Source organism: Seriola dumerili, unplaced genomic scaffold (genome assembly GCF_002260705.1).
Source record: "Seriola dumerili isolate Sdu_G_001 unplaced genomic scaffold, Sdu_1.0 BDQW01000025.1, whole genome shotgun sequence".
Lineage (NCBI taxonomy): Eukaryota > Metazoa > Chordata > Actinopteri > Carangiformes > Carangidae > Seriola > Seriola dumerili.
In genome coordinates this window covers 18,233,742-18,260,802 of record NW_019174280.1, presented here as the reverse complement: position 1 = coordinate 18,260,802, position 27,061 = coordinate 18,233,742, and the positions used below count along the sequence as shown (strand labels likewise).

General features: G+C 40.0%; 3 protein-coding genes across 4 annotated transcripts in view; 1 reads left to right on the top strand and 2 right to left on the bottom strand.

The window, feature by feature from the left end:
* Positions 1-6,523: 6,523 nt before the first annotated feature.
* gpr176 (G protein-coupled receptor 176) lies at positions 6,524-17,939 on the bottom strand. Its single transcript, XM_022766014.1, has 3 exons — positions 17,711-17,939; positions 10,814-11,066; positions 6,524-7,825 (listed from the first exon to the last, which is right to left on the bottom strand). Exons 1-3 carry the CDS (start codon positions 17,937-17,939, stop codon positions 6,589-6,591), a joined length of 1,719 nt encoding a protein of 572 aa, XP_022621735.1. The 3' UTR covers positions 6,524-6,588.
* Positions 17,940-19,929: 1,990 nt separating this feature from the next.
* On the bottom strand, positions 19,930-24,047 carry LOC111239431 (acyl-coenzyme A thioesterase 1-like). The gene is made up of 4 exons (XM_022769313.1): positions 23,993-24,047; positions 22,192-22,751; positions 21,898-22,100; positions 19,930-21,472 (listed from the first exon to the last, which is right to left on the bottom strand). Exons 2-4 carry the CDS (start codon positions 22,646-22,648, stop codon positions 20,882-20,884), a joined length of 1,251 nt encoding a protein of 416 aa, XP_022625034.1. The 5' UTR covers positions 22,649-22,751; positions 23,993-24,047; the 3' UTR covers positions 19,930-20,881.
* A 2,653-nt stretch (positions 24,048-26,700) lies between these two features.
* The window catches only part of susd6 (sushi domain containing 6), a 32,953-nt gene continuing 32,592 nt past the window's right edge, over positions 26,701-27,061 (top strand). For both annotated transcript variants that reach the window (XM_022770171.1, XM_022770166.1), the window contains exon 1: positions 26,701-26,918. The gene's annotated coding sequence lies outside the window, so the exon portion shown is untranslated. The remainder of the gene's footprint in view (positions 26,919-27,061) is intronic.

The window sequence follows — 27,061 nt, the reverse complement described above, 5'->3', positions numbered from 1 at the left end:
GTTCCACAGCATCAGCATCAGCTCTGCAAAAGTCTCAAGAGATGTATCATCACAGGCTTTTATGTTTCCATGATTTTATGTTTCCATGATTACTTATGAAAGACGAGAGGCAGACGTGGAGGTGAGGGCTACTGGCATGGATTCATTCATGTTCATCCATGTTGATGAAGCTTTCTGTGGATGGCAAAAATGGAACATTTTGAAACACTGCTGCATGAATGTCAAGCATTCGCAGATGTGGCCAAGTACCAGAGTCAAGGTGACCTGACATTGACAGTGATCACACCTGTCACACACCTCACACCTACACAGTAAGCACACGCACACACTGGCTATATCTTAAATCTGTAATAACAAATGTGCAAACCAGCTTTATTTGCCCTTTTGGTGACTTCACTAAGAAAGTCCAGATACTGTGCTGTCATTATGAACCTCCATTTACTATGTTCAGCCTAATGCTTTCCTCTCTGGCTTAACAATAGAGCTATGTGACATCTTACTGATGATTTTCAGGTCCAGTTAATTGTTTGTTTGACTCACTCACTCTCAGGCAGAAATCTGAACTCTGCTGAAAAACAGAACTGTGACTCACTGGTTGGCCATCAGACAATCTGAGCCGAGCAGAGAAGAAGAGTTGGGTCTCTCTGCCCTCCAGCTTTCAGACAACAGCTTCCCGCCAGACACACACGGCTGCATTCATTTATTAAGGGACACAACAACAAGAGTTCAGAGACAGATGTCTTACACCTTTAGGTATATCATGTGAAAAAACCAAAAAAATTGAACATTTTGCCATTGGTTTCCTTGGAGACATTTTGATTTTATTTTTTTTGAGCATTTTGGTTGACTAAAGTGTCATTTATAAGTTTATCTTTTTATAGTGTTTTTAAAAAGTAAGTTAAATGAACCCCTTAAAGCTGTTTTCGAAACAATGATAATTATACACCTCGGAGACAGTAGCATGAGAACAGTCCATATTCTTTTTAGCATTTTCTCCCAGACAACTTAGTAAAAATCTGTCCTCTGAGGAAGACTTTAAGATACAGCTGAATGCTCTGGAAAAAGCCAATAAGTAGACATTGATTCCTTGCTTTTGCCAGAACTTCCTGACAGCAGTTCTTTGGTCCACATTTCAACAACTATCGGATGGATCACCAGTAAATTTTGTACAGACAATCATGGTTCCCAGAGGATGAGTCCCAATAACTCTGGTGATCCCCTGACTTTTCCTCTAGTGTCATGAAGTTGACAGTTGGGGTTTTGAGTGAAATGTCTCAACGATGATTGAATGGATTGTTTTGAAATTTGGTACGTTTATGTCCATGTCATTGTAAGGATGTTAACATTAGAGCATTTAGCTCCTCAGTATAACCTGATGGAGCTGCTAGCATGGCCGCAGACCAGTGTTGTTTTGTTTTGAGTGAGACACCTAAGAATTTATTTTAGATTTCTTAAGTGCTTCTTTCTTCTAGTTTCTTAAGTGTGCACCGTTCATACTTGGACTTCATCGCTGATACTGACATCCCATCTGACACAAAAAGCTGTGAAAAAGTTCATTCAGTAAGAAAAAAAAAAAGTATCATTCTGAAAGCTTATTTAAGAATCAAGGTGAGATTGTTTATCAGAGGCTTAATTGGAATATGAGAAGATAGATGAAATGTCACATTGATTTTAAAAGCAGTTCATTGATGTCAAGGAGAAGCAGGCTGGGAATAAATTAAATCTTCATAAATGTCCTTTCCTCTGAGATGCTTCAAATGAAATGAAAGGGCTTTGCTTCCATCTGCCACCTCCATGATTCACAAAGTCACTCTACATTAACACCATAACACTGTATTATGTCCTTAGCCTCACACTCAGACTCCCCTCAACTCTCTGTTTGAAGTCAGGAGTGAGGGAAACACTGCAGCTGCTATAGAACCTGCTGTACAGCATCTGGGTTACCTGTTGCCTAGCAACCATGCTAATTAAATCAGTAATGGCAACAAAAAAAATTAAGTTGTTAAAAACTCTTTTATGCTGCATGTATCTGTAAATCCAATAAGTGGATTTGTTGTTAATGAATGTATCCATGGTGTCCATAATGGCTCTGTCAACCATTTGGTGATTGATTTTCTCTAATTAAATGAAGCTTTGACTACTGCATAATAAGAGGGAGAATATTAAATTGTCATTGTTGTTGTGCATTTGAATGAACCAATCACATTTACTGCACTGTTGTTTTCTGTGAGTCTCCGTTAGCTTACAGCCCTCAGCAGCTGCAGCTGAGAGCAACATATGAATTCATTTAAATGAATATGAACTGTAGACTGTATATGAAAAGACATGAACAATGTTGCATGCTGAGCCAAATGATGTGGGATACACAAGTATAGTTTTATCTGTAAAACAATTGTAGATCAGTTGTAGATTAACACGGCTTCAAGCAGGAAGGAAATTATAATTCACATATTCTCTTCACACTGGGTCTCTGCCTCCTGATTACAATGTAATTGAAGTCTCTGGGTTTTGTCTGTAGACTTTTCTGTCAGCCAACCTCAGAAGCTGATTGGTAGTTAAAAGGCCAGGTCACACACATTGTTGTGAACATTTTTCTACTGAAACTACTTTCTCCGCTTAAATATCAATCATTTGTTCCAATGACTTAAATGAATGAATAAATCTTTGTTTTCAAGGACAGATGACCTCTGGTTGGCCTTGCCAGTACTGATACTAAGTAGATCAGAAAACATTCATAAGCATTGTTTTTTTGCAATGGTTTCGAAGGCACTGACACAATAACCAATAAAGTAACAGTTTAGATTTTTAAATACAATTCATCAATGGTGTGAGCGACACATCAAAATTCCATTTACCTCCATTGTATTGGAGTGCAAGCAGAAAGGACTGACCCTTTAGACCCACTTACCTGTTATGTCTCTTTGCTGTCTATTCAGTGTGTTCTGCTTGCCCCCTGTTGTCAGTGTCAAGAGCCCACATGACTTCCTGACATGTGAATAAATGAATAAATAAACTTAATAAATATGAGTGAGGCTTTACAGCACTGGCCCTGAGTCAAGAGTAGCTTCTCCTCTAATTTAAATGAGACACATCAATATACTGATTGAAATCATATTAAGTTTAAATGGATGGTTTTGCATAATGCTTAAGCGTAAAAGTAGATGCATTTCCAGAAGTTTGTCAGAACCGGCCTAGAAAAGGGGGATATTTGAATATGCAATGACTCTCAATGTAATGGCTCAAAAATAAAAGTTAACACTGTAGTTTTACTGAAATGTTTTTCATGAAAATGTATGAATCTTAATTGAGATCTTAATGAAATGAAATAACAAAAAAACCTCTGCACAATATATGCATCCTGTGAATTTCCATCTCTTACCACTTGTGTGCGGTGAGGTGACTGGTTGATTGTGTCGCGTGATTTTGACTACACCATACAATGCCGTTTTCCATGGTGGACTTTCCATGAAGAAGAAGAAGACCGGAGGCAGAGGCGGGGACAACAATGACGACACAAGTGACGGCAATTCCTGCTTTAGATTACAATAAACCAAAGCTGATAACAAAAAGAGGCTTTGTTCTCCTGCTTCTGTTACTCAAAGGCTCCTCATGCGCTCCTTCTTACACAGACTGCAAAGAAGATTAAACTACTTTTATAGTTTGGATTACAGATGCTGTAATTTGCTACAATTTAAAATGTTGTATCCGTGATTTCTTCTAACGAAGCGGAAAAGGAGAGCCAGTTTCGAGCTGGCAAAAGATGGCCTGAAAACACTCTGACAATCTGAACTGGGAGTTTTACACATGCTGCTGGATGTCCAGACCCAGAGGTTGTGTTGCTGACAGAATACATTAGAGCATTTGCGTAGGCAGTAAGCTTCTGATCTCTTATTAACATGTCTAGACATTCACTGCCCCATCAGTCACAATAACAAAATCCTTGAAAATATGGCGAAAACCATTGCATTCTCTGAAACATCAGCTGGGACTGGAGAAAACTGCACATACTGGACATGTGCAGTGATCCTGTAGAGACCCAGAGTCTTGTGTTTTATACATAAATTATATACAAGTAAAAATGTATAAACTTTCACCAATTTCCCTGGTTCACTGCAGGATGGTGTTTGCATTCCAGTAAATTTAATAATAGAAGACTTTGAGAAAACAATATCACCACAAGGTTCATTAAGTAGCTGCTCTGGAGCTCTCAGTGATATCACATAGTCTTCATCAACAGATGGCATTGGGCCGGTTATGATAAAAGTGTAGATGTTCAAATTTCCATTTTTCCTAAACAGCACTACCTCTCATACATTTCTGGCTTAAAAGCCGAGCTTCAACGTTCATTCTTGACCTAGGAAACAGACGCTAATGAAGACAGAGTGATACGATCAAAAGCTCCAAAACAGGTACTAAATGGACTTTGATGTTAGACTGTTTTCTCAACGTCTGTTTTCAATATGGGAACAGCCAAAATAAATAAGAAGTCTTTAAAGTCCTCAGAAAAAAAAGGAAGTCTGTAACTCCATGACAACTGGGCAAACTCTACTTGCTGATGTCGATCATGTAATATGATCAAAAGCTGCACAGCAACTACTAAATGGACCTTACGGCAACTGCTGTTTCCTAGGCCAAGCATGAACAGTGAGCTTCAATAATGACTTTGTTCAACATTGGCATCTTATGATAATTCAATAAATTACATCTTCCTTTGGTTTCAAATCTTTCTCTTTAACATTTAATATCCATGACTAAATATGAGTTAAAGTTTGTGGGTCTGGACTGTGTGGGTGTGGTTTGATCAAACTTGATTCACAGTGACCTGGCAACATAAGCAAACCACCCACTTACTGTCATCAGATTATATTTCAAATGTTGATAAATTCTGATTGAGTCCAGCCCACATCAAGCCAGTCTGTGTCATACCGCTGAACTGTATCTGTTGTCAAGCTCTGAATGGCCGCAGGAGCAACAGATTGTTGTTTGAATAAGCTTTGACTCAAGCAAGGTGGGAAATGTGAGCCAAGGCTGGTGTTTTCTTAAACACTTACACCACAGAAATCAATGATCTTCCTGTTTCATGTAACGCTTTGAAGTTCCAACAGCATTTTGGGCTTAATATTCTCTCTGTAAATCTACCAAAGCAGCTACTGTACACTGCAATTACTGTCTAATTCAACCACTAATACAGTCATCACTGGAGTAGATGTATAAAAATAAACATATTATTCATCTCATTCTTTTAACTTGTAGCAATGGATATTGTTTCCAGTGAGGCGTGACTGCACAATTTCGCCTGATAACAGCATGGCTAGGATGCGGCATAGATTCAGGTTCTTTGTGGACATAGCAGGGGATTGTGGGTAGCCCCAAAGGGAGTTACGGCTTGACAAATATTTGAAGTGCAGCCCAGCTCTGTTTACTTCAGCCAAAGCTTCAGGACGAGGCTGCTACTATTGAATTATGCATCACAAAGAAGACAGAGTCAACAGTGACAGTGTCCGAGTGGCAGAAATTTGAAACTGAAAATCATTTCACAGATTTTCTGATGATATAAAATGTGTGCTTTTATCTCTGCTCTTATTTGCTTTATTTCACAAATCGAACAAGCAATTGATTTTCAGGAAACCTGGGAGAAATCAATAAAATTTATCATGGGGGACTAAAAGATCTCCGACCTGGATGATTTTCTTTCTTTCTTTCTTTCTTTCTTTCCCTTTCCTTCTTTTTTTTTTTCACATACCAGTAATATTTTTCCGTTTTTTGTCGCACCTTGGGTTCCAGAAAACAAGTCTAAACACACAGTTAAACTCTGAAAATGTCACATTTTTAAAACATAAATTTGCATACTGTACATCTGCATTTTTCATCTTATGAAATCCACTTACATTTAAAATACAAATGATGACGACACCTACAACATTAGAAGAAATGCAAATATCCCAAAAGATGGGTTTGAGGAAAAAAAGGGCCAACAAAGGGCCACTTCAACCCAAATACTGAAGTAGAACTTGGCAAACATGGACACTGAGATGTGTTCATTTACAGAGTGCAATCACATTATAACCATTTTACAAAATGTTTTGTTTGGAGGTTCAGTATCCTCACGTGATTATTTGCTATGGAAATATATCATCCAGTATCAGTGCATCGCTCAGGATAATTGGATTTGTACAGTGTTTTCAATTAACTACTGACGCCAGCTCTCATCAAAAAAAGGGAGATTCAAAAAGGTATCTGCCCTCTCAGTCATGTAGTCATTGTAGAAGTCTTTAATTATGGAATTGGATTGGACCAAGTGGCAGTGAAGTTGGACTGAGCAGACATATTTCTCACAGCAGTGTAAATATTTGATCAAATTGATTTTCGTCCAACAAGAAAACTGCAGCGCCTCAGGTATCTGGACTTCTACAGTGGCTACAACTACTTCTGAGAAAATCAGAAAAAAGTCAAAAGGTTTAAATTAACCAAAATAAACCAAGCATCTCACCGAGCAGCTTGACACAGTAATATCCTGCCGTGGCCTGGTCGACCCACTGTAATGTGCAGTGGGTCCAGTGTTGCAGATCAGAGGCCAGCAGGAATACTTCATTGGTCCACAGTGGGAATGGTGCTGACCTTATTGTTTCTGCTGATCCTCCTTTCAGGCCGTGGCCTGGGCAGTTTGGTCTGGATCAGCTCCTCAGGTGTGTTACCCAGTGGAGGCAGCAGCCTCTTCTTGCTGTTCCTGGTCTCAGGTAACCACTGAGGAGGGAGCTCAAACGGTCCAAAACCGAACTGTGTAGAGTCTTCAGCTTCTGTAGGCGTGGCTGGCGCCACCTGTGACGAAGAGGCATAAGCACATGTGTGTACCGGAGAGGCCCGGGGTGCTATGATTGCAGGAGGGCCCTCTTTGGTGATGACCAGCCCTCCCCCTGTGCCCTGCAGAGGGTCCTTTTTGGTGATCACCTCCCCTCTGAGGCTCCCTAGTCCCAACCCGCCCTTGAGGTCCTCTTTCGGCCCAGTGCAGGTTCCTGATCCTTGAGAAGGCATCTCATTCTCCACATCCTCGTCTTCCTCCTCTTCCTCAGAGGGTCTGAAGATCTGTTGCTGGCCGATGTTGAACATCTCCAAAAGTTGGCTCCCAGAGCGGCCGGCTGTCTCCAGCCCCACCGGCTCCCCGATCACCCCCTCTGCTCCTAAAGAGGCCAGACCCCCAGTGCTGACCACGTTACGGCGACTGTAGCGTCTGTGAATCCTGGCCAGCAGGTCCAGCCAGCTATGACGCGCTGAGCGGTTAACAGACAGAAACAGGAGGGGGTTGGTGAGCAGAGACACCTTTGGGAGCCAGAGGGCTGTGAGATACAGTGAGATGGGCAGCTCCTTGGTGTCTGCCAAAATGGTGCGATAAACAACCAAGGCCCCGTAGGGGGCGCTGCAGGCAGAGAAAGCCAGCACCACAGCCAGAAGAGTGGCGTGTAGCTCGGCCTCTCGCTGGGACACATACGGGATGGAGATGCTGTTCTGGGGAGTCCTCAGCGCCGCGATGATCACCTTCTTCTTCTGGCTGGCACTGAGCGCTCTGCGGATCAGCAGCATGAAGAGAAAGACCAGGGCGAGAGGGAGGATCACTGTGGTGACGTTGTAGATCAACACATACACCATGTGGCCCAGGGAGCGGGCGTGGTCGTCTGAGCAGGATGAGGTGACATACACATCCGTCACGTTGGTCACAGCAAACACGGGGAGGCTCGCCACCACCGCATGAACCCAGATATAGATGACCAGATCTCTGGATCTTGCATCTGAGATCTTCCTCTCTAACGGGTACAGCACAGAGTAGTATCTACAGAAAGAAAGCACAGGTGTAAACAATAAAATGTATGATGACTGAATTTAGTTGAGTTTTATTGTGCATGCTGACTCACTGTCACACTCCCATGACTTATTACTTATTGGGACACTTGAATAGAACAGAGCCATCCTTAATGTTAAGAGCAACACCTGTGCTTTTCTTACTATGACAAGTGAAAATGTCTGCTGTGGAAAAGCACTGTTGTCTGACGACAGCGTTGCCTGAAAGCAGTCGTGCTGCGATGGTTTATGAAGATCTCTCCCTTTTTTGTGAGTATATTTTATTGGCATTTTGTGAGTCCTGAAAATCTTATATTAAAATACAAATGAACAAAGTGGAAATAAACATTTATGTACCTAAAGATCCGCATAAATAGCAGTAGCTGAATTATCTTGCTCAGTACATAGATGTCCACATTTGTTTGTTGCCATACAGTTAATTACATAAGTGAAACTGTGACCCTCTTTCACTCAAGTAGAGCTTCAAGTAAGTAAGTACATAAAACTCACTGCACTCACTACATTAGCTGCAATACTGACAAAGGGAGAAAGAGGTGCAGTTATTTTGAAGTATAATCTGCAGACATCAACTCTATCCTGCAGCCTCTGTAAAACAGTTACAGTGCTATCACAGTGTATTAGAGTGGCTTATTAAAATCATTTGTCAGCACTGGTTTGTGAGGTATTCTTCTATAAAGCGTGAAAATGTTCCATAAAATGCTTCTGTAAAATACTTTAAAAACCCAATCATGGGTGAAATGGACACATATCAGTTGAGAAAACAAAAATGAAGGATAAATCTGCCATTTTTTTTCAATAGCAACTAATTTGAATGTGCTAATAGCACTCATAATCAAATCAATAACAAAGGTGGCTTTAATTTTTTGTTGACTGAGTTGAGCTTTTGAAATAATGCTATAACCCTTAAGGGGTGAATATTGAATGCTCCAATAATTTTATTGGAATGGGATGAAAGGATTTTCTCTCCCTTTATCTGTGGTGTATTACCTTATGCAGAGGTTGAAATCGTGTGGGAGTGTTTTTAATGTACAGCCACAACAGCATAACTAGATCTCCTCATAGCTAATCAGATAATATGGGTCTCTCACCCATGATTGTCTCTTAATCAAAAGCAAAACAAATCGCATGAAGGACTTTCCTATTTCCCCGGATAGTCTCTTCATCAGCACATGCGAGTGTATGAGTGTGTGCGTATAGAAGCCTATAACTGTGCTGCAGTCTCAGCCTGCCGGTATATTCACAGCCTCGATTACCCTCCTTGAGAATTAATAATTCATTGGTTTAATAGCATTCTGCTTGTATGAGTTGCTATGGAGGTGATATAATCTTTGTAGCAGTGAAACCAAGGCTGAGATGAGGCTGCAACGACACAGCATCCGACTGCAGTCACCATAAAAAGAAGAAGAAGAAGTTGCCCGACGGTCTGCAATGGACTTCACATGACAATATTCACATCCTGGTTTACAATGCTGGTAAATCTGAATGAATTATACTTTTGTTCTCATGGTTTCTGTAACATGAGCAGTTGAATCGTGGAGGAGCTAGCTGAGCTAACGATGTGTAGCATGTTAATATTGACAAAAGTTTCAACATTTATCTTTATGCGTGTTGCTAGGCTGCTTTGAATGAGATAAACTGGTCGCAGTCCAACAGGTGGAGGTTTCCTTCCATCTCATACAAATTTCCCTGTTTTAATAGTCTATCCTATAATATTTATCTCCTATATTGCTCTGAAAAGCGCATCAAGGTTGGCAACCCTAATTTTATCAGTCATCCCTCACCATAGTTTATTATAGTACAACAGTTACCATGGTCAAAATACATGAAACTGGGACTGTCCCCTTTTTTATTTCATAGATACTAAACATTGGATATTTTAATGATATATTAACTGTCAAACTGGAAATGTCCCTGGTTTTCATTTCAGAGATGTGGTCGCCTTTGCTACCCTGTGCGAGTGCCCTGTATGAGTTTACATTTTCTGACTACACATGTAGTCATACTACACAAGTTTGGATTTTTAAGACAGATTATGATATTTTTTTAGGCTAAATATTTAAACATTTTAGTTTCATTCAGTTTTTAGACAAATATCAGAATAAGTTAAAATAAAAGGGCTTTCCACAGGCTCTTTCTCTGGCTGAGAAATATATATGGGATATATACTGTCTACATACACAGTTATATACTTATACTAGCTAGCTATACACTGGGTACATACATACAGAGAGAGAGAGAGACAGAGAGAGAGAGAACTGTAAATGAAAAATGTTTAGGTGAGGTAAACCTTGCTTCCAGGTAAGTAAAGGCATGATCAGCATTACTTCTAAGAGTGTGAGACCTTATATAAGCAGCAGCCATCTCCGGCTGCTTTTGGCTGCAGCTTTTAGCGCCGCAGGGAGGCCTGGGACACGGCCTCTCAGCACGGCATACGCATGCTCCATCAATCGCAGACCCTTACCCCCTCTCATCCACGCCACAGGGTGCAGATGGAGACTGAAAAAGACACAAGCAACCTTCCAGAGTTTATTCCTTGTCTTGAGTCCTTTTGGCTCTGCTTGTGCAGCCCAGATATTTGTGCTCCATTTTCAGGAGGAGAATTACTTCAGCTGACTCAGCCAGGCAATGTATTGATAAACTGATCAGAGAACCATCCACTTCTCGCAAGTGGCACTTCCATATCCTGTGAAGTGAGTGGGATGTGCCCGCTAGCCTTTTTCAAACATATATTTCAAAGTCAGTAGCTCTGGCTACAGAACTGAAGTGAGCAAAAAACAAAACATCACTCATGCTACTCAAGGGCAGAGTGCCCTTATGGTTTTCACCCGTTTTGTTATATACTAATTTCAAGTGAAAACAGCAATTATCTGTGACTAAAAAAAGTTTTTTTCTCCGTCTACTTTAACTACGTGTGTAACATGAAAAGGATTTCATGTCAAACATGTGTTTCCCAACTGACCTGTCGAGTGCGATGGCGCTGAAACTGAGCACGGTGACGGAGCAGAAGAGTTTATGGAGGAACTTGATGGCCTTGCAGACCACCAGAGTGTGAAGCCACCAGCAGCAACGAGGGCTGGCTCCGAGCGCCACGTCGAAGGGAACGCACACCAGGCCGGCACAGATCCCCGAGCACGCCAGGTTCTTGATGAAGCGATTGGTCACAGATTTAAAGACGTTTGTGCAGCAGGTGCACCACAACACTGTGGCATTTCCTGTGGGGAGAAAGGTGAAGAGCTTTAGAATAAGATCAGACATACAGTTTGTTTTCTGATTTAGTTGGTTGCCTCTATGTATTTTAGGTTTTTATGATCTACTTACTTGACTTGAGACATGCAACATAAACTAAAACATTTTATTTATTGAATGGATTTCGTAGCCTGGCAGGATGGCATGTACCCATAAAGACTAGACTGCTGCTTTCACTTGTAATCAAGTCTGTAAAAGGACAAGAATCTAAATTTTCAGACATATTGATGCCGTTATTTTTGCCACATGAATTCTGCCGTCATTGTTGTGACATGTCCAACTGAATGTGACTAAATAAAGAAATCCGTCAAAGTTGGAGGACACCACTCCGAGCACTAGTGTGAACACATCCTTTAACAACTAAAATATTTATAGAGGTTGAGCCCCTGGATTTTTCTGTATCCTCTCCTCATGGTTGTTTAGGTTTCCTCCTCTTTCAACACTACAGAGAGAAAATAGTTGGGTCGCCTGGAGACTCTAAATTGCCCATTGGTATGAAAGAAGGCTGACCGTCTGTCTAATCTCTGTGAGTTAGCACAGATGGATGGATGATTTAATGACATAATATGTTATAACACATTGGTGCCAAGCTCTTCATTTTACACCATGCACCAACATTAAATTTATCAACTGGTGTCATTAGCCATTACCTTTTTAAAGCCAAACTGAACGTGCAGCTGATTAACTCATCTGCACGTTCATGCTGCCAACCTCCTGCTCTACCACATCCCGAAGATGTTCCACTGGATTCAGACCTGGAGACTGGGGAGGCCACTGAAGTACACTGAACTCACTGCCATGGTCATTAAACCAGTTTGACTTTAGCTTTGTAAGATGGTACGTTAACCATGCAAGAAGTAGCCTGCATGGTTCAATTCAAACCATGATTGTTGATAATAAGAGGCCCAAAGATCAGGCCACGTTTTTTCCAGTTTTTAATTGTTCGGTTTTGCAGAGTCTGTTTCCACTACAGCCTCAGATGTCTGTTCTTGGCCGACAGGAGTGGAACCTGATGTGGTCTTCTGCTGTTATAGCCAATCTACCTCGGGGGTTGATGTGTTGAGCTCTCTGAGATGTTTTTCTGTTGTTGTGTTTTTTTGCACCGTTTTGAATGAACATTAACTGAAGCTTGTGACCTGTATCTGCAGGATTTTATAAACAACACTACCACACGATTGGCTGTTTGGATAACTGCATGAATAATGGATAATAATGAATAAGCAGGTGTAGGTGTCCCTAATAAAGTGCTAGCTGAGTGTAATTTTTTTTTAACTTTAAGCTACTGAGGATTGAAATCACAAGGAGCTCTTTGCAGGGAGGAGAAATCAATTAAACCTGAACTGAGTGAGACAACACACACTCAAGTGCAAGCAGGGAAAATGTGGCGTTTTTATGTTAAAATCCCTCCATAATTTGGAGCGTCGAGAGAGTAATGATTGTTAATTAGGTTTAAAAAGGTGAACTTTATACTCCCTGTGGAGCACTGACTGATGTCAGGTCACATAGAGACACGTGTGATACCAGCCTCTCCAAATGTAATTACCCGCAGCGTGTGAGCTGTACTCTCATTGTGAGAAACAGAGCAAGATGTTCTCTGGTGAGGAAAGCTGTTTTATTTTTTTATTTTTTTTCCTCCGGTTATTTGTTTCTCGTGTCTGTAAATGTTCAAAAACAGGCCACAGTCACTCTGAGAAAAACATTTCTCTTCTATCATTTGGCATGCAAGAAAAAAATACAATGGTCCTGAAAGAAACTCTGGGGAAGATTAGATATAACAATCAATTGTTGTGGATTAGGTTATTGAGACATGAGAGGCATGAGAGCTTTTAGATGCTGCTGGAGGAATCTGCTTTAAAGGGAACACGGTGTGCTTTAGTGCTAGTTTCTTACTGTGCAGGATTTTGGTAACAAACTGTGTGACAGAAAACCACACAGTATTTCATATCTACTATTTCCTGGAAACCCTAATGTAGAGGTAATTAATGATGAGGTATGCTCAGCTTCTGCTTTCTGTGAACTTGACTCACATTGGATAATGAGATTAGCACAGCATTACATAAGAGAGGATTTTTTAAGATTCCAACATGTACAGACTCTGCTATATTGATATTATAACTTGTGTTACAATTATTAATTACATAATTATTACAATTATTATGGCTATCTATTAAGGGGTTGACGAGCCAACACCTTTTCAGTCTATAAAAAGAAGAAGAAAAATGATTATTATTATGATATTCTGTATCTATATTGAATGTTTTCTAATCTGGCATCCCTATGACTGTCACAGAAATGACCCATGATTGTCTTTGTATAAGAATTTAGGGGAAAAATACCTAAAATTGTACAAATCTCAGGGGATAAGGATGAAAAAGCAACTGTCTTAATCAAAATACAAGTGGTTATTTTTAACCTAACAATTTCACACATGGTAAAACTATATAGATTTAACCACTGATAGTTTCCACAGTGTTTACAAATCACTATAGGTAATAAGTCTGGTGCAAGATGAAGATTTTTGACAGGAGCTGCGAGAGTCTAACTATAGTACAGCTGCAATGGTGCGATGTCACACCTACCCAGCAGTTGCAATACAACTGACGTATGTGGGATCACAGTTTCAAAACAATATTTAATATTAGAAAAACACGTCCTGTTACATGCATTTGGGAGAATTATCCACCTAAACAAGGACACAGGGAGCTTCCTAATGTCTCTCATAAGAAGTAAGGTTTTGTGTTCTGAGAGATTTTATTATAAGCATTAAGGCTGGTGATCCTACACACATCTGTGACAAAATCATCAAGTCTAGATAGACATTACGTAACTGAGAATGTTGGTTTTTAAGAACATCTATAAAAATAAAAGTTTATTTGTGCAGAAGTGCTGTCACAAAGAAGGACAAACTAATAAGATGTGTACTTGTAAACGTCTTCATGCCGACAACATTGGGACCTTTTTTATAGTCAGCGCTTCCATTGCCTGTAAAACCACTTTGTCCTTTTGTGCCTCAAATACTCACCTGGCACTTGATGAACACCTTGGCAACCATTCTCAAAGGAGCCAATGGGGAGAAAGAGCAAACACTAAACATGATTGCTTTTTTCCACTTAACAAATGGCAGTCCAATTACAGGTAGCAGCATGAACCCATAACACTTTTTTTTTTTTTTTTTTTTAAAAAGGCTTCTTTTGTCTGCTTCATGTACATGAAAGTATATTATGTCATTTCTGGACTGGTGTTAATGAGCTGTTATCAGTGACGTAGCTCATGCAAACATAGTAACATATGCTATTAAAATTCGAAGTGTGAAACATCATTAACACACTTAACACCTTCATAGTTGCATCCCTGTGGTGCTGGGAGTATTCTGGTTTGAATGAGAGACCTCTTTATGAATGGTAACCCACAGAGAAAGAGAGAGCCAGATCTCCACATAGTTCACATAATTCCTCACAGACCTGATCCTTAGTGCCACACACACCGTGGCACATTAATCTGATTTACAGTCAAACTTTGATCTGTACTTTATCAGAAAAAATGGCTAATAGTCTCTGCTTATTACTGGGAATGCTAAAAAGAATAGTTCAACATTTTCAGATATATGCGTATTGATCGATAGTGCTGTCATGTATGTCCATTAAATATGGAGTCAAGAGTTTTAAGATTTCACTCAGTGTAAATATCACAACGCTTCAATGAAGAACAGAAACAAGCCAAGAAAGATAGATAGATAGAATATGAAGACTTTCCTCATCTTAAAGTGACTTCAACTGTTTACACCAATACAAAGTACACATAAGAGCAATACTGTCAACCACATGCACTGGTTGTTGCCAGAGTGAGACCTTTAATGTGTAATGTGTAACATGTGGTTTGAATAACATGAGGTCACAGCTTCTCTTCACCTCTGGGAATCTCTGTGTGTCACGGACAAGGGAGGGACGTGAAGCGGAGACACACAAAGCATTTATTTACAGCCTGTAACCACTTTCTCATGTCCGTGCATCAGGCGACACACTTGATCTGTGGAGATATTTAACACACACTTGAACCCTGACTGCATCTATCAAAGGTGTATCAAAGGTCTGGACACCTCAGCACACACTGACTATGGTTATTTCCACAAGACAATGTGAACCAACATATCATCGCTTATCATCCCTATTATAATAAGTGCTGTCTGAGTATATATCCTGCTTTTATCATAGCACAAAAACCTTTTTTTTATATCCTCAAAAGTGGCTTGAGAATTAAGCACACACATTTTTGAAGCTTGAAACCTCAAGTACCATCATAATTTTTATTATTCATTGCTGTATTCTCAGGGTTATTTATGTATTCATGGTCAGGTCGAGAGTTGGCTGCTGATGAATTTCCTTTTTTAGGTGCATTGGTTGTTTGAATAAAGACTGATCTTAAAATTAATTCGATATTTGATGCATTTTATTTTTAATTCATACAGCGACAGTATTCTTGCATTGTATAACTAATATACATGCACTCTGTGTCGCTGGAAATGTAAAGTTCTCTCTTCTCCTGAGACAGAGAGAGAGAATTATTTCATTAGCAAAGGGCAACTTTTGCTTCAGTGCGCAAGGATCATGTCTGTGTTTTTTTTACATGTTTAATTTACTTCATTTCACTTGTTGCTTTCCAGAGGTCCAGTTACATATTGTAGAAACTTCTGCCTTAAAGAGAAATGTGCTGGATTTCTTATATATTTTACATTTTGAAGTCATATAAATTGGTTATTTGAGAAGAAAATAGATGTATTATATTTTTTCCAAGCCATATCTACACCGTATAGAGAAAAAATAGGTATTTCCAACCATGCTGCCAAAAGGCCCACATTTCTGTCATGCTTCCCCGACCCTGCCACATTACACTACAGAGCAGGAGGTGGTATTGAGTCACAGCAATAGTCAAATTTTTTTTGCCAGTCTTGGTGTCAATTTCACCATATGTCATCATGGTGAACAATTTGTGCAAGTGCCACAAAGTCCATGCTTTTCCAAACAGCACTACTGTGTGTGTTTGGTGCAGCGAGGAGTCCGGATAATACAGTCACCTTTATGACAAACATCACATTCATATGCAGCGCTCATTTTAGGCAGGAGGATTATATTTCTGGCTGCCGATGTGATGGAGGGGATGTCAAAGCCAGGACTGTGTGAGACTGAGGCGCAGTTCACACAGCTCCTTCCTCACTCTCATCATCATCATCATCATCTGCAGCAGCAGCAGCAGCAGCCTCTGCTTCTTCTGGCACCAGCAGGAACATTTGTCTCAGAGCCAGCACAGACTCAGGTTGAAAGCAGCTTGAACAGTAAGTGTTTGCTACTAATATTTGCCAATTTAATGGTCGAATAGGTAATATCAGCTAACACCTGTCAAGTTTAGCACCACAACCAATCTAACCGTCTCCCATTGGGTTGTCAACTTCAGAATAAATCTTTAATGAATGAAGGCACCAAATGCACCAGTCCATTGCTTCCTGTATGTTTTCCACATTAAAAGGTAACTCCTTAATGTGATGCAGGTTGATATCCAATATTCAAGTTAGCTTCAAGCTAACTAAACACACAGAGACAGACAGACAACACGCGGACACACAATTCTGAACAAAATGACAAAACACTTGCACTTGGCCTCCAGTTCAGTAAGAATCTCTGGTTTGGAAATATGCTTTACCAACCAAGCTTAACTTAAAGTAATGTAAAGCTCAAGAGTCTTCAACTGTATCCTACATTATATGCATGTTTTGTCCTTGGTGCAGTACACCAATATCCCAAAGCATAAGTTTCTCTATAGAAGTGCGTCTGTATGGAGTAACAGCTGCAGTGCTGTAGTAGCTTCTGACAGTAACGTTTTCAAAAATTACCACAAAATTGTTTGTGTATCTTGACTTCTTTATAATTTCACAATAACAGAAGGAAGTGGAGTGCACAGTGAGTCTGACCACTATTTGGAGACATGACACCTTGTCATTAAATTTAAATGATAATGGATCACAATCTTGGCAAATGAAGTTGACAACATGCAGTACCCACTAATGGGTAGACATTGGGCAGCAGTTGTTTACAGTTTTGAGTGGAGAATGCCAGAAAAACGGACTGCTGCTTTGGTTTTATCAGTATAATGTCAGATCTTTTTTCCCCTAAAACTGATTCTTTTTGCCATGTTTTAAATTATGTAAAATAATCATTTACTTGTGTCCTATATCGGTAAGAAAAGCAAACCTTTAGAGATTACCTAAACATTGTACAATCCATTCACATGTTGCATTACCCAGGACTATTACAGAGACACAATACTGCTTACTATTCACCTGAAGTCTTTCAGGCTTTGATGATTTGAAGACTTGTTTGCTGTTGCAAATTTCCTCAGATATTTTTTTATTATTATTCTGGCACAAAGGATGTCCCCATAAGTTCCCCTGGCCCAGATCTGGGAAACAAAAGGGTGAGGCTAATGGAAACATGGAGAGTGTGAAGGTTTAATGAATAAAGCAGTTAAATAAAAGTCTACAACGTTTTCATTTGCACACATATGGTGTGATGTGATGCTGGGCCTGCGTGTACGTGTGTATGTGCATGCACAGACTTACCGAGCAGCGAACCTATGAGGATGAAAACCTGAATGGTGGTGGTGAAGTCCCGGTAGGCTTGCTCTCGGATGAGGCGCTGTTCCTCGCCCAACCCGGTCCCCTCGGCAGGTGGGCTGCTGTCCCACCGGGTCGGCGGGCTCGAAGCGTTCAGGAGATCCAACCAGAGGTGGGATGCCGTGAAATTGGCTGCACCGTCCCCGAACGTCGGAGCCCGGCTCCCACTATCCATGACGGTTCACCCCGCGATCCTCCCGGTTTTTAAGAAGGCTGGCGGGATGTCAGCAGCCAGCAATGAAGAGGCATTTGGGATGAGGATTATGATGATGATGATGAAGATGATGATGATGATGATGATGATGATGATGTTGCCTTGCAGAAAAAAAGGGGGGGAAAAAGCTACAGATTATGTGCTGAGGAGATGTCAGTGAGACGGACACAGGTAGGCAAGGCGCCCAGCTGCCTGCAATGAGATGATGCTCTGTCAGTGAACATGTCTGATAAATTTGGAAAAAAACATGGTGTAACAACCGCACATAATAGCACAGGGAAAAGATGGAAAGCCTAGGCTGGGTGTCCCTTCATGTCTCAATGCGGATGCATGGTAGAAATCATTCAGAGCCACTGAAATCCGTGCGCAGTGAGCGGCTGGTTGGACGCTGGTGCTCTCTGACACCCGGTGCACCCAAAACCACACCGGGCTGCGAAGTGTCCATTCCGGGAATGAAGCTTGCAGCACCGAGAACACACTCCCATCACCTCTCGTCGTCCAGAAGAAAAAATATTGTATCTGACAGGCTGTTACTCCTGCTGCCGCTGCCGCTCGCACTGTCAGAGGCTGTTTATTGGTAGTCTGGCTGGTGTGGGGAGTAAGCAAGTGAATATTTCAGTGTGAGGTTCAAGACTGGAGAGGAGAGCCCCTCCTCTTCTTAGAGCACCAAGAAACTCCACTGAATCTTATGAATGACAAGTGTGGAGAGAGGGGAGTGTGACCACATTACACACTGATCACCGATGGTGAATAGAACATAGGTCAACTTCATATAGGTTGTCATCATCACTCAAAAAGAGTTAGATTAAGAAAATATTCCTTTTAAAAGGAAAATGTTCAGGAGTAAAACTTATACGTTTCTGAAGCAACTGAGAAATCATTATGATGTTTAAAAAGTTGGTTAAATTCTCAGGAAAAGGTAATAACTTGACTTTACCTGGTGGTCTTCTTTCACAATACTGCTGCTGTTGTCTTGTTCAGTCTGTGCCCTCACAGCAGCTTGTGACATTCCTCATTCCATTGCTGAAAATACAAAAAATAGGAGCAAGCAAACCTCAATAATACAAAACATTTTATCATATACTTTATGTTTCCATTAATAACTGAATCCACTGTAGTCTCCTTTGTGTAGTCCAAGGGCCCCATTGACAAGATCAATGGGTAAAAGCATTAGAATAAAAAAAGACTGGGGTCAGAGGCTGCTTACTTTTCAATATATCTCTGAAAACAAAATGAAAATGTTTCGCTCTTTCATAATAATACAGTACAATGCTAAAATGCATTCACTGCTTCCATTTTAAAACATTTTTGTTCGGTTCGTAACATATGTGTGGCATTTAATTAAACAAAAAGGACAACTGTCTCAACAAATTGGAAGTCTTTCCTCCCTTGTGTGAGATGTCCTGCATGTCCACACCAGATTCTGTAGCGTGTCCATAGAGATGGACGTGGAGTCAGCGTCTTTTCTCCAACTTCACAATCAGACTCACTTCTTTTCTTTGAGGCAGGTTACACTGTTAATACAATCCCACAGGAAAGGGTTTACATCATCAAAGTGAATTCACAACCCTTTGAAACAGACAAAACCCTTCATGTAAAGAGATGTAAAGTTTTTGAACTTTGACATGGGAATAAAACCACAGTAGTGGGATTAATGTTTTCGTTTCAAAATCTTTCATCATGAATGTCGTCCTCTCCTCTTCTGCTTCACATCGCACTGTATGAGAGAACACACACTGTATCTCTCATTAGGTGTAAGACACATCAGAGGTAATTGCAGGAGGGCCGAACTGCCACTAGATGTCATCATTTGCACAAATGATAATTCACATTGATGGAGTTGATTCTGGGAGACTCACTGCTGTACTTAACTGTATTAAAATGATATTGATTGGTATTAGAGAAGGCTTTATGATCACAGGCTGTAACAACAAGATGATGCAACTGCTGATCAGCTTAGTGCATGACTTTAATTCACTGTGACCAACACATTGTTCTTGCCATTTACAATCATCGTCCAACAGCCGTGATATCACAGTATTTATCAAAATAGCAAAACAAAAAAACACATTTCTAGTATTTTCTACAGTTAAGTGTTTTCATTTCATGTTTAGAGCTCTGCAACGTCTACTTCTATTCATAAGAATATTTTTTCTGATAATTTATATCACAAAATCAATCCATGAAGAACAATCATGTTAATGTTCAATTGGAGGAACTATGCTCCACTGTTCTCCTGAACATGTGATGATCCCTCATTTTAACCCCTTGTTTTATATTTCAGTATTCTTGGAATTAATTTCTACACTATCATTTTGTGAAACAATAAAAAAATACAATGGCTTCATCACAACTCAATACCGACCAAAGTCAATAAAATACACTACTGAATTACAGAGTAACTCAACTTTTATCAACAATACTGGTAATTCAGAATGTTTATACTGCATTTGGCACAGCAGCAAACAGTGTTATATACAAAGACCTTATCCCTAATGATTAATGATAGTATCCAATCACACAGTGTGATACTCATTTCATAGTCTATGATGTATAGGTTGTTATCACAGCAGACATTTTGTCATATCATAGTAGGAAAAGCACAATGGTAATTAACTCAAATAGTGATGGCTGTAGTCCATTTAGATATGTCACTGGGCTGCCTATAGTGGAATACTTAAATGGAAAATACCTTCTGTGAAAACTTCAAAATGTTTTTAAAAAATGATCTGTGTCTGTTTCAAGTCTAGATAAGTCCAAAAACAAAAGGCTTTAACATAGAAATGCTCATACAGTCTAATTTAAAAACCCTTAGACAAATTAATTCATTAGAAACTCAAGGCTAAGCATAGCTAAGGATGACCATTGTGGGATGCTTGATACACTTGATGCAGCATTGCTAGCTAACAAGTGCTCTTGTTGTCCAAGTGGCTCTTGAAGAACTCCTGGACTCTTTCCCACAGGTCCAGCTGAGCCTCAGAGTGGGCTTTTGGCTCCCCACCAAACACCACCGCTCTCCCTACTGCTGCATGAAAACCAGACGGACAGTAAGGCATGTGAGGGACTTCCAAAAAGTGTCCAGCTTTAGGATAAGTAACCAGCTGGAACGATTCTTTGCCATGATTTCTCAGTGTTGCGGCAGCCTGTTGTGCAAAAAAAGCACTGTTCCAGTTGTGGTCATCTTCAGAAGCAGCGAACAGGAACTGGCAGCTGGCACGTTCAATGGGAATCAAAGATGCCCTGTTCTTCTCCAAGGCAGGGTCCGGTAAGGCATCGCGTATATCTACAAGCCCAGAGTCTGTGATTTTAACATTCTTTATGACAGGGGGGAGTGCAGGGATTACAGTGTCTTTGTAGTGTAGAGGGATCACAGTATTTGCACTACAGCCATTAATAAAGACGGTTGCTGAGATCCCTGAGAGGAAAGATGACATGGACAAAGCCAAAGCACCACTATGAGAGACTGATATGATGCCGATCCCAGGACCTTTGACCTGTACAGAGAGGTATTGCGTTAATAAGCAGGTGTACCTTTGCCAGTATGTCTTAAGTCTTAAGAGTGATGAAATATACTTTTGAGCGATAAATAACGATTCCTCAATTCCATTCGAAAACCAGGGCTTATATAAACTGAGGTTGCAACTAACAATTATTTTCATTACCTATTAATCTGCCATTTCCTTTCTTAATTAATCAATGAATAATTGCATCTAAAAACTGTTTAGCTTCTGTCACAGCCAAAGGTTTGTGTCATCACAAGCCAATAGATGGCAAGATAGACACAGCAGATACAAATATGAGAATAAATCATATTCTCACTTCAGTTGTTATGAATTACTTGAATGCTGTTTGAAGACGTAAAATAGCAAAGTAAATATCAGACTATAGAGATTCTGAGATTATTATCTTCAGTACTAACCTCTGGCTGCCTCCTCAGATATGTTATGCCCTCTTCAAAGTATTCCAAATCCAGGTTTGTAGGGTTTTTTGGTAAACCCTGGTAGCCATAATAGGCCAGTGCCAGAACAACAAAACCTTTATTTGCCAAGAGGCTGGCTCTGGGTTCAGTAAGCCCTCCACCTAAAGTGTACAAATCCACGATTCCAGGGAATGGACCCTTTCCTGAAGAAAAAAAAACATTGATTTAAACACCAACACTGTTCCAATTTTTATGTATATTTCTCAACTCTCCTGTAAGTTAAACACAACTAACCTGGTGGTATGAAGAGGACTCCTCGTATCCGGCCCTCTTGCACAGGTATTCTCTTCATCCCTTCTGTCATGTATCCTCTCTCGTTGGTTTCAGAGCTTAACAGCTCACCAGTCTCCCCACACAGTGCTGCTATCTCCACCTGTGTTGGGCTGAGCACATTCTTCTTCAGGAGTTTACTGTGTGGAGTGTCTGGTGCCATGGCCCAAAACAAACCCATGGGCTCCACTCCGGTGTAACTTCCTCCCAGAGAAGGTGCATTGCAAACATCCACCTGGCCAGTTTCATCTGCTTTGTACTGGGCAGAGGCCTTGAAAATCACCCCTCTGTCATCAACCAACTTGGACCTTAGTTCCACTGGTTTTAAAGGAGCAAGTCCCTCTACTTTTATCTGCACCATTTTATCAAACAGGCAACGGACGCTGGGGAGAATTTTAAGCCGGATCTGTGAGTAGGCCATTTTAGTTCCTGAAGATGGGAACAGTGACTCACCGTAATATATCCTTTCCCTTTCTTAGGGCCTTTATTTTAGTCTTGTTGGTCCAGCTCTATGGTCACTGCATCTGTCAAGACAACCAAGAATTGAGTGAATATCATAGATTTCACAAAAAAAATCAACTCTATATGTGCCTCAGCACTATCAAAATTGTTATTGACAAATGTTGCATGGATTTTTCTTCTTCTAATTGGAATATTTAAACATTTATTTGATGCTGCAAGAAATTAATTCAAGTTTTAAATGAATACATTTATAGAACCTGAGTAAATCATCTCACATAACACAAACCCCATTTTACATTTTTAATAAGCATATTCTTCACACGTACGAAAGTTCAAGTTTGCCTGTTTGCCTGTGTTTAAAGTTCCTTCACTAAATGTAACCAGGAGCACTATACACTCAAGAGACTGTGCATCAAAATCCCTGGAGATGAGTAGTTTCAGAAATACTAAAACCAGCCTGTCTGGCACCAACAATCATGCCACAGTCAGAGATCACATTTTTTTCTCCATTCACATTTTTGATGTGAACATTAACTGAAGCTCCTGTCCTGCATCTGCATGATTTTATACACTGCACTGCTGCTACATGATTGGCTGATTGGATGAATAGGTATGCGTACAGGTGTTCCTAATAAAGTGATTAAGATTAAGACAATTGCACGGACATTTTGAGGCAGGTAAAGCGTGTTTTTGTTTTTTGAAGGCCAAATGTAAACTGCGTTCAGTCACTTACCACCTTTCACCCAGATAATATCAACTCCGTGACAGACAATCACATGAGCAACACTGACCGGTTCAATTTGAAACAGACTAGATAAACATTAGCCATGCTACTGCCTGTTATAGACAACGTGTTTCTGTAGCTAACTGAGAAATGCTTTGGGGGGTCTTCGGTTGATGGAGAAAAGTGCATTCAGGGACAGGGTAATGTCTAACTGGGTGAAAGGTCGGTAACACAGCTCACTGTTTCCCAGACGAAAGAATTACCAGCGATAATTGGTTAACAGCCAAAACACAAGCACTAACTGTATTTTATGCATCCACTCCTTCTGTGTGTGTAGTATATTTAGCTAGCTAGTTAGCAAGAAAGTAAGTTTGCAGGTTTCAGTTTGACTATGGTCTTTGTTTTTGTTTAGCGCCTTTGTTTTGGTCAAACAAACGAACGAATGACAAAAGCGAACAATAATTTGAACCATACTGTTAATGCCTGTTAAAAAATATTATCTCCAACCACCCAGAAAGTGACAAGAAAATCAAACGTGTACAACAGTTAAGCATTATTGTGTACAAAAGTAGCACGTACCAAGCAGGCAGCAACTGGGCGCAACCACTTTGCCAAGGAAAGGGGGGAGTCCCTATCAGCTGCTTCTCTTCTCCTGTGCTGTCTCTCTTACACTAGTAGTATGTCAAAATCGTCTTTTAAAATATGTGCTTCCTATAAAAATTCACGTTACTTTCAAATATGAAATAAAATTAATAATCTATCTTCATTTTTAATAATTCCCCAACAAACGTTATCGACTCAGGAACCGATATATAGGTAGGAAGGTGATGCATCCACTAGATGTCAGCACTGGCACAGTATAAACACTGGGAGGGCTTGGCAGATGAGTAGCATTTCTATTTCCATCTATTTTCTATTAATCTCCTAACACAGTATTTAGAGAATGCACTGGTCTCAATGATGTGGACACAGCAAATTAACAGTACTGTATGCTGGGAAACTCATTTGCACCATATGTGTTTTCTCCTTAGGTGAAGATGATATGATAAGATGTTGAACCACCTCCTTGCATATCATAATGAGCACAACAGTAGGACACTAGGTTCTGTTGCCTCTTGTTTATCGGATAGACCTGTGGGTGTCTTTTCAGAGACTCTTTACAGGACTCAGGGGCATGTCAAGGTATTAAGCTGGAGTTTTATCCTATTAATCAGTGGTTGGCCAGTGCCAGGACTTCAAAATCTATTTTATCACAGACTTCTTTTAAGGGAAAGGGGTTACGAAAAGAATTTTTCATAGCCAAAGAGGGTAAATTGAGACAGGACATGGGTGTAACAGGAGATGGGGGGGGGGGGGGGGGGTTTAGACTAGGAACTGGAGAAAGTGAAAGTAGAAGTGGATTTAATAACTTAGAACTAACAAATCTGTCAACATCTGAATGTTAGTTTTAACTAACAGGCTAGTGATGTAATTTTGAACATTGAGGCATTGTGGCATCATTCTTCCTTAGTGTGCATTTTTACACACAAAGAATCACCTCTTTAGTTATTGTTGGCATAGGATCTTACTCCCTATAACAACCATTGCATGACATGATTCATATGACTGGAGTGGACCTTTGCACTGTTTACTACGGCAATAATATCATAACATGTACAGAGACAGATTATTTACAGTAACATTTAAGTAGGACAATAGGCTACAGAGAATATTTAAAAGTAGAAGGAAAAGACATAAAGCTGTAAAATACAAATTAATTTACCATACTCAACATTAACATGAGTGTAGTTTCTTCTGAGAGCTTCATACAGTGCATTAGACACTGAGGATAAAGGGCAGATTACTGTATGATATAGTTCTGGTCTCTAGTTTGATGACAGATGTTTGCAAATACTTTATGAACTTTATGAACCTACAGGAAGTAGGCAGGGATTTGAAAAATAAGTGACTGCCTCTTTTGATGTGTCTTCACAGTGACGCATTTGGTTTAGCAAGGTTATAGTGCAGAGTGAACTGCATGAGAGATTTCACTTCCTTTCCCTGATGAGCTAGTGAAATTAAATTTTCCACACATTTGTTCTCATCTATCTTTAATTTGCCAGTGCAGTGTGTACATGTAGCACTATATTGTACATTATATAATCAGATTTACTAACTTTCTTTATGCAAGTACTGGAGTATAGATCTAATGCATATGCACACTGTGATGATGTACAGTACTTTTTCCAGCCATAACAGCTACAAAGAAAAACCATATCAAATGATCTAATGAAACGCCCTTACAACAGCCAAAACTCTTTGTGAAATGTCAGAGAGGATAGAAAGACAAAGTCCTGAATTTATTTCCATCTTTGTCCCTGGTGTTTAAACAGTCCAACAATGTCCAACATGGCATTAAATGTCTGACATTAAGAAATAAATAGACAAAATAGAAAATAAAAAGCCAGAAAATGTGATTTACATTAGTAACCAATACTATTTTTCAGGAAGCAGACATGGTAAAAGTATCAAATTGTAAAAGACCATGGTTGTAGGATATCAAGATGCCATCATTAGTGTACAAAAAAGTAACATACAGACACAAAACATATTAAGATATCCAAAGACAAATCATCTTACAGCAAGGAACTTGATATAGTGACTCTTGAAAAGAAATATACATCATTTTGCTGTGCTTAGTGATGATTTGTCTGTAAATGTTTTTGTTTACATACATGCGATAACTGGTTAGGGTTAGGATAAGATTGGGCTCAGGTTACGCATCATATGACATAACTAGTTAGGGCTAAGGTGAGGTTAGGGTGAGGTTAAGGTATGAGGAAACACCTATCAACGCCAACCATAATATTTTCACCTTATACTTAATGGGATGCCCAAACTTTTCCATATGCCTTCACTGTTTAATTTTTTAAGATAATGAAATAAAACCTTTTAGGGCATTAACATTTGAAGGGTGGCTCAATTTTTCATGTCTGTTTGCTGCAGGGGTTGTATTTACTTATTTTCACTTAAAGAAGTCAACATGATACGATATGTGACTTGCCCAGACGTTTGCACACAACTGTAACTATAGCTAAATACAGTTTTGATATGTAGTTAAGGCATTTGCAGTTTTTATTGTTCTAGATTTTGATGTATTTTTCTTCTAGTGGATTCTTTTGTCTCCCCACCTAATTCTGTGCTCTTATTTTGAAGTCGAGCCTTGTGGTTTGGCTTGACAGATTAGGATCCGCCCTTTTAACGAGGTAGCCATGGAGACCGCGCGAGAGCGAGGCAGCTGGTAGAGCCCTCACAGAGAGTGTTTCCGCTCACCTAAAATAAAGAGCTGACGAGCCGAGGACGCGGAACAACGGAGCAGTACTGACAGAACTAGACGACGAAAACATTATATTTTTGTTTTATTTTGCCACATTCTCGTTTGGGTGTCTCCATCTGAACAACCGTTAATGCCTCGAATGTGAACGAGAGAGAGGGGAGAGGCTCGCTGCTGGTAACCTTTACGTTGGTGAGTCTTGTCTGTTTTTTTTTTTTGCAAGCTAAGCACAGATAGGCCACTACGAAATCTCCTGCTCTCTTCTTTATCTCTCCACCCCCTGCCTGTTTTGGTTCATTACATAATTATAAACAAAAATAAAATGTCGCAACGAT